Raw genomic sequence first — 12,464 nt, 5'->3', positions numbered from 1 at the left:
CTATATATGCAAAAAATTCTTAATACTCTTTGAATACAACTATTCTGTGCATCAGGTATAAAATTGTTGCTTCTTATGATTGATTGTGGTTAAAAATAGTTTCGTTTTACTCATCGTCCCAACATTTAAGATATATTACGGAAATTTCGATGTATATTCAAAAGTCCGGTCATGTCGCAATTCCATGTCAAAGCATCCAGATTTTTGTGGGTATAATATTGTGATCAATTTCCGGGAGGAATTTTGTAATTTAAAGGGAGCCGTTGAAAGAATTCCATCATTCCTTTTATGGCTAAATAGATCCATCCCTCATGCACTTCTGTGCTGAGTTTGGGCGCGATACATCAACTACCAATATTCATTTATTCACTTGCTTAATCATAATTTGGCGCTGAAAAATAGCATTGTTGTTAAATGTAGTAAAACGTGGTTTCAGGTAAAATAAATCATATCTTGGGAGGTTTTGACCCCCAGACCCCCTTAAGGGAGGACTTGGAGGGCAGGGGTCCTAAAAAATTTCTCTCGTCATTCTGAACAACTTTGTAGTGAAGTTTTGAAAAATTTGGGTCACCCCCATCCCCCTGGGGAAGAATTCAAAATTCTGCTCCGATAGAAATTTTTTATTTTCTACCCCCAAAGGGTTTTTTAAATATCCCACCCCCTAAGAGTGAGCCTATTATATGCGCCACCCTGTATATATTATAGCGCTGCGTTTGCATGCAGCAGTACCTTCATATTAGCTATTCTTGGCCATTTTCAAAGCATATCATGTGTTATTTAGTGTTATCTCACAAAAAAGAAACAAAGAATAAAACAATTAATCTATTATCTATCTATTCATGTTTTTCTGTAGCTTGCAAACGGTAATTCCATTACATCAGATGAGTATAGCCTTTTGAATGCTGAATGCAACGATTGTGGACTCAATTCTGCCCAGAAAAAATGCATTCAAGTAAGTTTTGTGTATTCAAATGAGGTTCTAAAAAATCAGATATTCATTTTATTTCCGATATATGCCAAAGATTGTATACTTGATAAATTCGTTTAGAATAAATATTTCAACTTGTAGGAAGGAGAGAAAAGATTAATAGAAGCACATCTGAATTTGAACCCTTGGTTTGATGATCAAGCAAACATCAGAAAAGTTGTACAAAATGGGCGATAAATGTTATGAGCTTGATCAAGAAGCACGAAAGTAATTTCTATATCTCTAAATGAAGATATTCATAATCGACAGTTTTAATTTGAACATTGATTGAAATAATTTTTAATTTTTCATCACAGAGAATGCTTCGAAAAATTGCAAAAAAAAAACATCCGTAAGATGAACTTTTCCGCACTGTGATCCACAAAATGCATTTATTACGTATTTTTTACCGTAAATGTGCAGAATGTCAAATAAAGTCCACGATCTTTTCACAACGCAATCAAAAAGATCAACATTCAAAAATCAACTTTTAGCTTTAAGCGACGATCATTTTTCTAACTCGACATTGGTATCTAATTATAATACTGTTTTCGTATGGCAACGTATGTGTACGTGAATAGCAATGCACACTAATACACACACAGCCGCTGTACGGTCGTGTGTATACTGCACAGTGTAAACCATTGTCGGAACGTTCCGTTTGCTCCGGTTCGTTCGGTAAGAAAACCAATGAAATGGTTTGGTTTTGGTTCACTCCACTGAGATGTGGTTTTTAACGGTGATTGGATGTATTATGCATCATTGTATCATACCTTTTTCCCAGCAACACATGTATAAAAATTTGTACAAACTCAAACTAATTCAGCCAGTTTTGGCGGTGAATAAATATTATTATCATTATTATAAATATGAATTCATGAGAAAACTAAATCTGATATAAGTTTTGCGATACAAATAATTTTTGATAGACTTTTCAATGCCTGTATGATATAGTAATGACGTGATTTTGAGCAAAAAATCCAAGATTTTGTTCGGAAGGTACCCCTCCCTTTTGTTCGAGAATGCTATTTTTGTGTGATAAAAATAACATGTGCAAAGTTTCAGCTCATTGCAATATTATACGGACATGGCTTCCATACAAAATCCAAATTTTTTGAAATTTTTGTATGAAAAGTGTGTCGAAAATTATTTGTATCGCAAAACAAATGTCATATTCGGTTTTCTCGTGCCAAAAAGCCCCCCAATACATATTTTTGAGTGTTTAAGAATACATTAAATATCACTTTTGGAAGAAAAATTGAATTTTTCCCATGGGCATCACACCAGACATGACACTTCACTCTATCAACCAAAGTCGCTAAAAATCTAGTGGTTTCTATTCCTCGGCACCCCCAATCGTCATGTAAAGTCAGATTTTGAATTACTTTTCTTGGTTGAAAGTGTTCGTGCTGACACATTTTTGCGTACAGCGTACAGGGTACAAGGTACGCACATACATTCGGACATCGAAAAAACGCTAGATTCGTGTTCTCTGGCCCCAAAAACTTCTGGGTGTTATTGTAATAAACAGGTAATTTTTTGACCGATTCCAATACTTTAATTTACACACTAGGTGTGTGCGGATAAGTAAAATAATGATTGTTTTTGTTTTTTTTTTATCCCAATAAGCTAGTACGTAAATTTTAAACGAAATCGGATACTATGCCTGCAAAAATCTGGACGCTTTGATATGGAATTGCCGTAATATATATATGATTTTACAAAGTATGCTTTATTCCATCATTATTTGAATATTCGTTCATCGTTTCGCCACCCATTAGTTAACTCATTCATGCAATGGATATTTCAATGAAATGAATTTTCAGAACACTTGAAGCATAACCGTTGCAACAAAGTTTCGCATTTTCATTTTGAAAACCGAAACATAATCTCTGCTCAATAGTTTTTTTATACAACACATTGTAAATGTTTTGTTACGTAAGCTGCTTACTATGTTGAATATTAGAGTTCATTTCTAAAGCAGTTTATTACTGTTATTATTTCAATTACATATTTTCATTTAATATTAAAATAGTGAAAACTCAAAACAAAATACTCCTACACCATTATATTTTTCGGTCAAGTTTCTATATTAAGTTTTTAATTGAAATTTCATTCTAATAATATCTGCATAAAAAAAACCGCACATGTATTGCAATTCAATCACGGGGGACGGCAGTCCTCCAAATGACGCAATACCTACATACATATGAGATATGTATATTTTGCGTCACTCTACATATACGTTAAAAAAATGAAAATCGATACCGCTGACTTTTGGAAAGGGGTTTTTGCATATTTTAGTATTACTCGGACACCAAATTAAGAATTCGCAAAAAAAAATAAAAAAATTCAAAATTTGGCCGCCAGGTGGCATTTTGACAAAAATCGCTGAAAATTCCTTTTTCTCGATTTTTGACCACCGAAATTATTTTTTCGAAAATTTTTATGGCCATATTCGGAACCTGGGGACTGCGTAGATAAAGTTAAAAAAAAGAATCATCACGATCGGTTGAAAAGTGGCTGAGATATGGTCAATTGGCCAAAAATGGCCAAAACCTCGAAATTGACCGCTTGGGGTGTTTGTATGTCTGTCCGTACTTTCTTTTAAATTGTGTGAAATTATTTTTTTTCGAAAGTAAACTGAAAATTGAGCAAACTTATTTCTCAGTTTCAAAAAATTCGTTGCGTAAGTGGTTTTGGTCTGGAGTCGAACATTTTTCTGGCCATCTTTAAGGTACAACAATGATTTATACGTCTTTGGAAAGGTAAAAGACTCACCTTTCCGGATCCGAAGTCAGAATGGAAAAATTTTCAAAAATATCCGCCAAGTGGCGTGTTATGTGACATTTTCGGCGAAAAATGACCATGACTTTTTTCACGTAATCCCAATTAAAAAAAATGCGTACATAGAAAAAATAAAAAAACTGGCCGCTTGTTGGATGATTTGGCGTATGTGTCATATCTGGGAAAATTCGTTTTTTTAAAAAAAAAATACTCCAAAGTTGAAAAAAAAATTTCGGCATATTTTCAATTTTTTGCCATTTTTGATCACAGGTATACGGGGAGTTTTTTAACAGAATCACGTCATTCTTAGCTTATTGGAAAGTCATTAAGGTCATCTTGATGAAGCAAAAATTCAGCGGAAAAGGTTAGATCAGAATGACTAGACCTCAAAAAATGGAGAAAAATCGATGAAAATCGTAGTTAATCATAACTTATCTCGAAAAAATGTATGTTTTGCTTCGATTTTTCCTCATAGATCGAAAGCGCACTCAATTTTGAGCCGATATGCACATGTTGAAACGACAACATTCTTTTATTTGGTGAAAATTGGTGAAAGTGTGAACTTAAGCGGCCACCTATATTTTAATATCTTCTGCAATGTACTAGGTTTTTACTTTGTTTGTTCACTTTGACAACTGATTTTACATAATTCGGACCAGAGGAATTCAATGTTGGTAACCGTTTTGAGAAATTAGTTCAAGTTTTTTAGATTTTTCGGCTTGAAACCATTCTTTTGGAATAATATTTCGAAAAAAAATGGTTTTTATTCGATTGCTATGAAAATTGGTATTTGGGTTTTTTTTGATAAGATAAAACTGAATATGACATTTATTTTGCATTAGAATTCGTTCATGGTACATTTCCTATACAAAAATCTTCATCTTTTGCCATTTTGAACATATTAACGGTAACCAAAATACTATCAAAACTATTGATATAAGTAAAAAACACTTCTTTCGAAGTTCCCAGTGTGACGCAATACTATAAATCTGAAAATGTTCTGATATAAATTTTCAGTGACGCGTTCACTCAAATATGCACAAAATGTTATTATTGCATCGCCTCTTTCGCCGCAAAAAATATGGAAACGTACACTCTATATACTTGCAGCGGCTTAGTATTTTTATGGACATAATACAAAAAATAAAAATTGAAAATAATTGCAATAATTGAAAAGAAGTGAAACATAACTTTTAGACACGTAAATCATTTTGTGTTTGCATTTTAGAGGCGCCGCAATAATAACATTTTGTACATATTTGAGTGAACGCGTCACTGAAAATTTATATCAGAACATTTTCAGATTTATAGTATTGCGTCACACTGGGAACTTCGAAAGAAGTGTTTTTTACTTATACGCATATACGATTCAAGCAGACTTTAATAATAATAACAATGCTGAATTTCTACACCGTTTTTGGATGTTTAATCCATTTCAAAGTCGCCGATGAAAGTTTTCTGGCCAGGGAGTCGATGGTCCCGATTATTTGTCCCCCAGAGATCTGAACTTGGCATTACCAAGAATTTTAAAGACTATAATAGCTTCTGACATGGGGCGGAAGAAACCCTCTCTCCACCGCATGAAGAACGGATTGGAAATACTTTGGATCGCCACCGTCACAAGCTATGAAGATTATTAATTTTGAATAACATTTTTTGCTCATCAATTTTTTTGTTATCTCGCTTAGCTCTAGAAATTATTCCATTCGATTATCATCAAATGTAATTTTTAATTAGAAACACTTGTCCGTCATTCACGCATGATCGTTGAGTTGGAATTAGTTACACCCACAGGTAGATTATCAACTCTTGTCTTATCATTCATCACTCTTGTTTTGGTTATCAGTCGTATTAAGCACATAATTCAATCTAATCAGAGATAATACTCGAATATTCTCTAAAACACATGAAATGTCGGTTCCGTTTTTGGCTCATATAAATTGATGTGAATTATCACCAACAGACCAATAATCCATACGGATTGATACGGACTAGAGAAATATTATTAAATTAAAATGAAGGTGCTTCTATCATTTTTTATTGTTTCAATGGCAATGGTACGTGCACTCTTCATCCCATTTAAATGGATTTCCCTTGCCAGTTACATATTTATTGAGTTAATTAATTTTTATTTGGTTTCTATTAGTTAGTCACTGCCAATCCCAGTAATTTGGAGTACGACGTTCAAAAGTTGGCATTTGATTTTCCTGTCACTGAAGCGCAAAAACAATGCATGGAAGTAAATACCATTTAATATTTAATGTTAAATATAGAAAATTTTAACTGGCCCATATCTCATGTGACGTATTATACATACATATATAAAATAGAAAGAATGGGATAAATTAGTTCAAAAATATCCTGATTTGGAGCCATGGTTCAAAGATGCTAAAAATATCGGCGAAAAATTGAAATTGGAAGCTGAGAGATGTGCCAATCTATCTGGAGTTAAAAAAGCGTTAGTTTTGCTTACAATTCCCATCGACGATTCAGAGTAAAACTTTACTTTGATTTAATGCTATTTTCTATTACAGAGTTTGTTTTGCCAAACTGAAATCAACTGAGCTTAACGAGTACCGAAGGCTAATCGATCTATTGCCAAGTGTAAGTAAATTCCCAATTCACTTTAATCTGCATCAAACAAATAAAAAATTATATTCCAATTTCAATTTGTAGCAACACAAATTCGTTCTAACTGAAATTAAGAGCGCTCTCAAGGGCTGTATGAAGGCTTGAGTTCTGTATGAACTATATCTGGCTTCAAATACAAATTTACAATAAAATGTTGTTTTCTTTACTGTAAAAAAATATAGATTGTATCAATTCATATATCTTGGATACCAAACGGGGCACTATTTTAACAAAACTATTTTACTTCTATCGATCTGTCAGACATATTTGTATCTCTTTGTGAGGTTTTGATTACTTACTTTCAAAAATGATTAAATTATTTTGTGGTTTTCTTAAAAAATAATTAATTTTAATATAAAAAGAATTTATATACCCTTGGCAAGAAAGTAGTTATTAACATTCTCTTCTGATCCATCTCTTATTTAAAAAAATATTTCATAATGATCGAAATCGTAAAAGAAAGCTTTTCGATTAAAAGATTTATATATAGAATGTGCAGTTTTGTTCCGTACTTTGTCGTTTTGTGTAGATTTAATAATTTTTTAACTTTTTAAAACTGAATCCAATGGTCAATTGGCCATAATAATTTTATATAAAATCCATTATGAAACTCTTAATCGGTCACTATCAAGCGTTCAGGATCGCATACATTTATGCGATACATTGAATGATGCATGCATCGTTTGATGCGAATCAAATAACGCAAACACAACGCTAACGATGTCGCTGTGAGTACGGACCTGACAGCGCACGACGTGCTTATATGATACACGTAATGATGTGAATGTTCAATAAAGCAAGATCGTCGTGTGCTACTAGATCCGCACGTACAACGACAGCGTTAGCGTTATTTGATGCGCATGAAATGATGCATGCATCATTCAATGTATGCGATCCTGAACGCTTGGTCACTATCAATGAAGTCATAAACATGCGAACAACTTTATTTTTAAATCACACGATCGTATGGAATGATCACATAACCTTTTTATTAAAAGATGATAACATTTATTGCGGCAATTGACATTTGTGATAATAATTCAGTAGCATTTTATATGACTTTGTGTTTTCATTGTGCAATGTTGGTATTTTTAATGTAGGAAATTATTGTTGTTGTTGAAATTATTTGATTTTACTTCGGCACAGGTTCATCGTAAGTCAATATCAATCTTCCCTAGTGTCGGAAACATTTAGTAACATGGGGTCAATCACGAAATTCTAGTGCATCTAGTTTTTGATAAGATTTCACTAGAAAACTAGAAAATTCTAGTGCTTGAAGTTGGCTCGCAGTAGTTTTTCATATATATTATATGGCCTTTGGTGTGAAGTTGGCTTCGTTTGTGACGTCATTCTTCGCACTAGATTTACTAGTTTTTCTAGTATTCACTAGCGTGATTCGCCCCATATTTAGTAAACTCTTTGCCATACTTGTATTCGAGGTCTTCGGGCAAGTTTATAGGCAAGTTTATAGGCTGCTTTAGCTGCAGTATCAAGCGCTCTATGGAATTTTCTAAAGTTAAATTTAAGAACGATTACAACATCAAAAATAGTATAAACACACTGACCATTGTTTTTTTCCCGGGAGAACTTCACAATTTTTGGATTGACTTCTAAAATATTACAAAAATCCAATTTTCCCAGCATATTCCCAATCTTTTAGGTGTGCATATTTTTCTACAAACACATCAATCACTTGCTTTACCCAAATGGTTTATAAATTAAGAAATATATATCAATTCTTCCAACGGTTAGATATCATGAGCTTTTTTACCATTCCGCATTGGACCTGTTCATCAGTGATTGGAAACGTTATTTCACCTCCATCGATATGATCAACATTAGAGTAAGATAAGTTGACTGAAGTTTCGACAGAATGACCATTTACATGCTGCATTAAGAACATATTAAAGTAAAATTTTTGAATTGAATTTTTGAAGCAAATTTGATGAAATGACTTACTGCCAAAATCACAGCACAAATTACTAAAAGTTGTTTCACATTTAAACGAATATCACGAATGTCACTTTAACAAAACAAAAATAAATAATAATGTTATTCTTTTGCATCAGAATTTATACAAATATCTGACACTTTAAAGTGTTTTATCACAAATCGTAATAAAAATTCAATCAGAACTTGAAATAAATACACTGCCAATTTACTTGTGCTTGATCTATCTCCCAGCTGACAAACTGAACAATTTCAATAAAAAACGTAGGACTTGAACGCGAGTTAAAACATACAATTAAGTCAGATTCCCATAAAAACTCTTAGGTAAAATCTGATTTTCAAGGAAAATATTTTTCCTGGACGAATAAACAAAAAATCTTTGGTTATTGGACTCAGGCATCTGAAAAAAGTTGTGTCAAGTTGATAGCTGATACCTTGTTGGACTTATGCATGTCGTAGGCGTACACACTTATATTTCCAGTATTAGTTATTAGCATTTTTGGATTTTTATATATAATTAATCCAAAAGGATTAATAGTTAGTCCCAATGGATTAAATTATTATTTTATAATTATAAACATATTTTTGTTTTAAAATTCATGCGTATTCTCTAGCGAGCGCCAAAAACATCATCTTACATACTATTCTCTCACTTCATACGAAAGAATAACAACAATTGTATGGCAACACTCAAACGGCAACTATATGAAAGTAAACTACTACACACGCATCACTTCTACTGGCGAGTCAGTCGTTGAACGTCGCTCGTATACATCTTTCCACTGAATCGCCAGTAAAAGTGATGCGTGTGTAGTAGTTGACTCTCATATAGTTGACGTTTGAGTGTAATCAAACAATTGTTGGTATTCTTTGGTATGAAGTTGAAAGAATAGTATAAGATGATGTTTTTGATGCTGGCTAGAGAATGTGCATGAATTTTAAAATAAAAATATGTTTATAATTATACAAAAATAACTTAATCCCTTGGGACTAACTATTAATCCTTTTGGATTAATTATATTTAAAAATCCCAAAGTGCTAAAAATTAATACTAGCGATATAAGTGTGTATTTCTACGAACTTTTATTTAAAATAAACCCATTTGCTGCCTTAGGGCTTAACGTCAGCCAACGTTAAAAGTTTCGATTTTGTGCCTATTTTCGAAAATGCGATGACACATTTGCGTGAATTTAGACGAATAGTATTTGGGATGTCTACATTAAGAGTTTTACGTTGAAGAGAAAAATGGTTGTTGTCACTAAATCAAAATATACCAGTTTATCTGCTAAAATATCCGGCTGGATTTATCAGCATTGATGATATTCAAGAAATATTGGTGCCTACCAAACACGCTTATATCATTGTTTTGTTATTAAATATTCCAAAATAAATGATAATTGAACGCTCTGGAATAAAAACAACGTACAGAATGGTTGTTATATCAAAGCGGAACACGGCGTTTTTTTTAAACATAGATTTGTTGATGTAATACCATTCAGTACGTTGTTTTTATTCTAGAGCGTTCAATTATAATGATACCATACTCACATATATTTTGGTTTTAATTGGACACAATTTTCGTTTAGAATTATTAAAATATGCAATCATCTCGACTGATATCGATTTCCAATTATTTGTTTTAGTAAATGAATATTACATTTATGATTACAAACAGATTAATTGCAAGTTGATATGAATTTTATTCACATTTTAATAATAATAAAATAAAAATGAAAATAATCGAAACTAATATTTAAAGTGTATTTTCATTCAAAATGTTTCTTGAACGAATTAGTGTCATAATCTAACATATTCAATTCTATTGGTGTTTGAAGCATTCAAAAAATTCGATGACGAAGTAATTTTTTAGATCTTCTGATAAAACATTCAGTAAACGATTGCATTCATATTTCACCAAGAGGTTGAGTTTTTTATAGCATTCTCTGCAAAAAAAAAGAAAAGTTTTAAGTCTTTTTTTTTGGAAATTAGTGAAACAAGAATCTTCACTTTAAATTCATACTTTTTATCTTTAGGTAAATGATGTGCTTCACACTTTTTGGCTTGATTTTGGAAACCGTTTAATGTCATTTTCACATCTTGACTCCACTCTTGATAAATTGGATATTTTTCAACCAATTTCTAAACGACTTTCTATAATTAAATCGTCAACACAATCATAAAAAAAGTCACCAAACAAATTTAAAATATCAATCTTACCACTCCACATTGCAACTGTTCTACAGAAATTTAAAAAATAATATCATTATAACGTTCAGATAGAGCTAAATGTGGCTGAAAACACGTTGTAAGGTCGTTTTCGAATTGAGTTTGAAGATTTGCAGGTAACATGTTAAGCAAATGTGTGTATCTGTCGTAAGAGACATTTTTAAGTGTTTCGAAACATTTTCTGTAAGTTAAATTAAATATTTTTATAGATAAACGTTAGATTACCACAAAACGACTTTGACTTGAGCTAAAATTAATACAAACTCTTTTTCAGTTCCAGTAAGTGCCGAGAGTCAAGCGCAATAAGGGCACACTATATAAACGCCATCTATTAATAACCGACTAACTACAATGTAAATCAAACGTATCTGTTTCCCCTCTCGCTATACTTTTACATTGTAGTTAGTCTGTTTTACAAAGATGTCGTTTCTGTGTAAGATGTGTGACGTCACAATGTATTTATATGGATAGCGCTCGACTCTCGGTAAGTGCTTTGCACTTTCTTAAGTTTGGTACAAAAAATCGGAAATGCTTGCTTATATTCATCATGCCATTTTTCGAAACCAGCATTTTCCTCGGAGATTTTTTCAACCAATTTCTATAGTATATAGATTTTTAATAAATCGAAACCATTTAAAATAAAGAGGCTTACGTACGCAAGCTGTTTTTCCGCATGGAACCGAAATTTTGGGAATAAACAGAAATTATGGTCTATGTATGGTTGCAGTCAGGGCTGTAATTTTCACTCTGTCAGTGCACGCACACAGTAGTGTGCACACTCACATTCAATGTGCGTCGCACAAAGAGCTTGTATTTAAATGTGCACGCACACTTAGTAACAAATTTGCCAACCGCCAAAAATGTCAAACTTGTGACTAAGTGTGCGTGCACATTCAAAATATAAGCATTGTGTGCGACTCACATAGAATGTGAGTGTGCACTGTGCACATTACTGTGTGCGTGCACTGACAGAGTGAAAATTACAGCCCTGGTTGCAGTGCAAGTATCACTTGCGTTGTATATTGACAATGTATTTGAACGCGACTCGATTTAAGAAGCGCCATCTCTGTCACGCCAGGGTCTCATATATTTTTTTCTTGCAAATAAAATTGCAAAATTGTATAAATTGAATAAGTTTTGCAATAATAATAACGAAAATAATTAATAGAATTTATAATAAATAAAAAAAATTGAAAAAAACACACAAATATTTTATATTTGTCAATCAAAAAAATAGCCTGTTCAAAGTTTCACATCATTACGGTACCACAAAGGCATGTCTTTCATACAAAATGGAATTTTTTTGTGGATTTTTGTATGAAAAGTCTGTGAAAAATTGATTGCATCTTAAAACTAACATAAGATTCGGATTTCTCGATTTTCTGGATAGGTTTCAAAAAATTTCTGTCATAGATGTCCCCCTGGTGAAATACCACCAAATTTTTTTGCTGGTTATATCTTTGGAGTTTTAAAAAATGAAGTATTTGTAATTCAACTAATCTTAAATTCTTAATCCTTTGAGAGTTACCTAAGAGTTACCGCTGTCACACTTTTGTGGTTGATCATTTAATTATAGGAAGACTGACTATGAACGAAAGTTATATTTTATGGTGATTTGCCATTCTCTACATTTATTATGCAAGTAAAAAAGTTTGAGTACTTATTGTTATTGAGTTATTTGTGGTTCTATTTCCTTCTTAACATTGTTGTCATGAAAGATTTACCGGCATTAAAATTGTAATGTTATTAACCATTAACTTTTCTTGCCTGTAATAGATACTACAATTGTATCGTTACAATTGTAATGTTTTACAGCAAAATGTAAATCTGTACCTTGAGGACGTATGATTGTTGTTCATGAGTTTTTTTTTACTTTTTTCGTTTTTGTCGACATATATTCGAA

General features: G+C 32.2%; 1 protein-coding gene and 1 long non-coding RNA gene across 2 annotated transcripts; one reads left to right on the top strand and one right to left on the bottom strand.

The window, feature by feature from the left end:
• Positions 1–5,701: 5,701 nt before the first annotated feature.
• Positions 5,702–6,562, top strand: LOC116347771. Its single transcript, XM_031778493.1, has 5 exons — positions 5,702–5,811; positions 5,901–5,993; positions 6,085–6,212; positions 6,289–6,358; positions 6,431–6,562. The coding sequence occupies exons 1-5, from the start codon at positions 5,770–5,772 to the stop codon at positions 6,488–6,490; spliced, it is 393 nt and encodes a 130-aa protein (XP_031634353.1). The 5' UTR covers positions 5,702–5,769; the 3' UTR covers positions 6,491–6,562.
• Positions 6,563–7,714: 1,152 nt separating this feature from the next.
• Positions 7,715–8,246, bottom strand: LOC116349643. The gene is made up of 3 exons (XR_004201934.1): positions 8,157–8,246; positions 7,951–8,059; positions 7,715–7,883 (listed from the first exon to the last, which is right to left on the bottom strand). It is a non-coding gene; the product is annotated as an uncharacterized LOC116349643 (long non-coding RNA).
• Between the last annotated feature and the right edge of the window lie 4,218 nt (positions 8,247–12,464).

The sequence above is a fragment of the Contarinia nasturtii genome, unplaced genomic scaffold (genome assembly GCF_009176525.2).
Source record: "Contarinia nasturtii isolate CC-2019 unplaced genomic scaffold, AAFC_CNas_1.1 Cnas_scaffold_129, whole genome shotgun sequence".
In the NCBI taxonomy this organism is placed as follows: Eukaryota; Metazoa; Arthropoda; class Insecta; order Diptera; family Cecidomyiidae; genus Contarinia; species Contarinia nasturtii.
The sequence above is the reverse complement of the archived record's forward strand: the minus strand, read 5'-3'. Positions and strand labels throughout refer to the sequence as shown.

What these genes read in the sequence shown, in the direction of transcription:
- LOC116347771 (XM_031778493.1), top strand. Translation starts at nt 5,770, where the DNA reads ATGAAGGTGCTTCTATCATTTTTTATTGTTTCAATGGCAATG. An exon ending in CGCAAAAACAATGCATGGAA is followed by an intron (nt 5,994 to 6,084) that starts GTAAATACCATT and finishes TATATAAAATAG; the next exon opens with AAAGAATGGGATAAATTAGT. An exon ending in TAATCGATCTATTGCCAAGT is followed by an intron (nt 6,359 to 6,430) that starts GTAAGTAAATTC and finishes TTCAATTTGTAG; the next exon opens with CAACACAAATTCGTTCTAAC.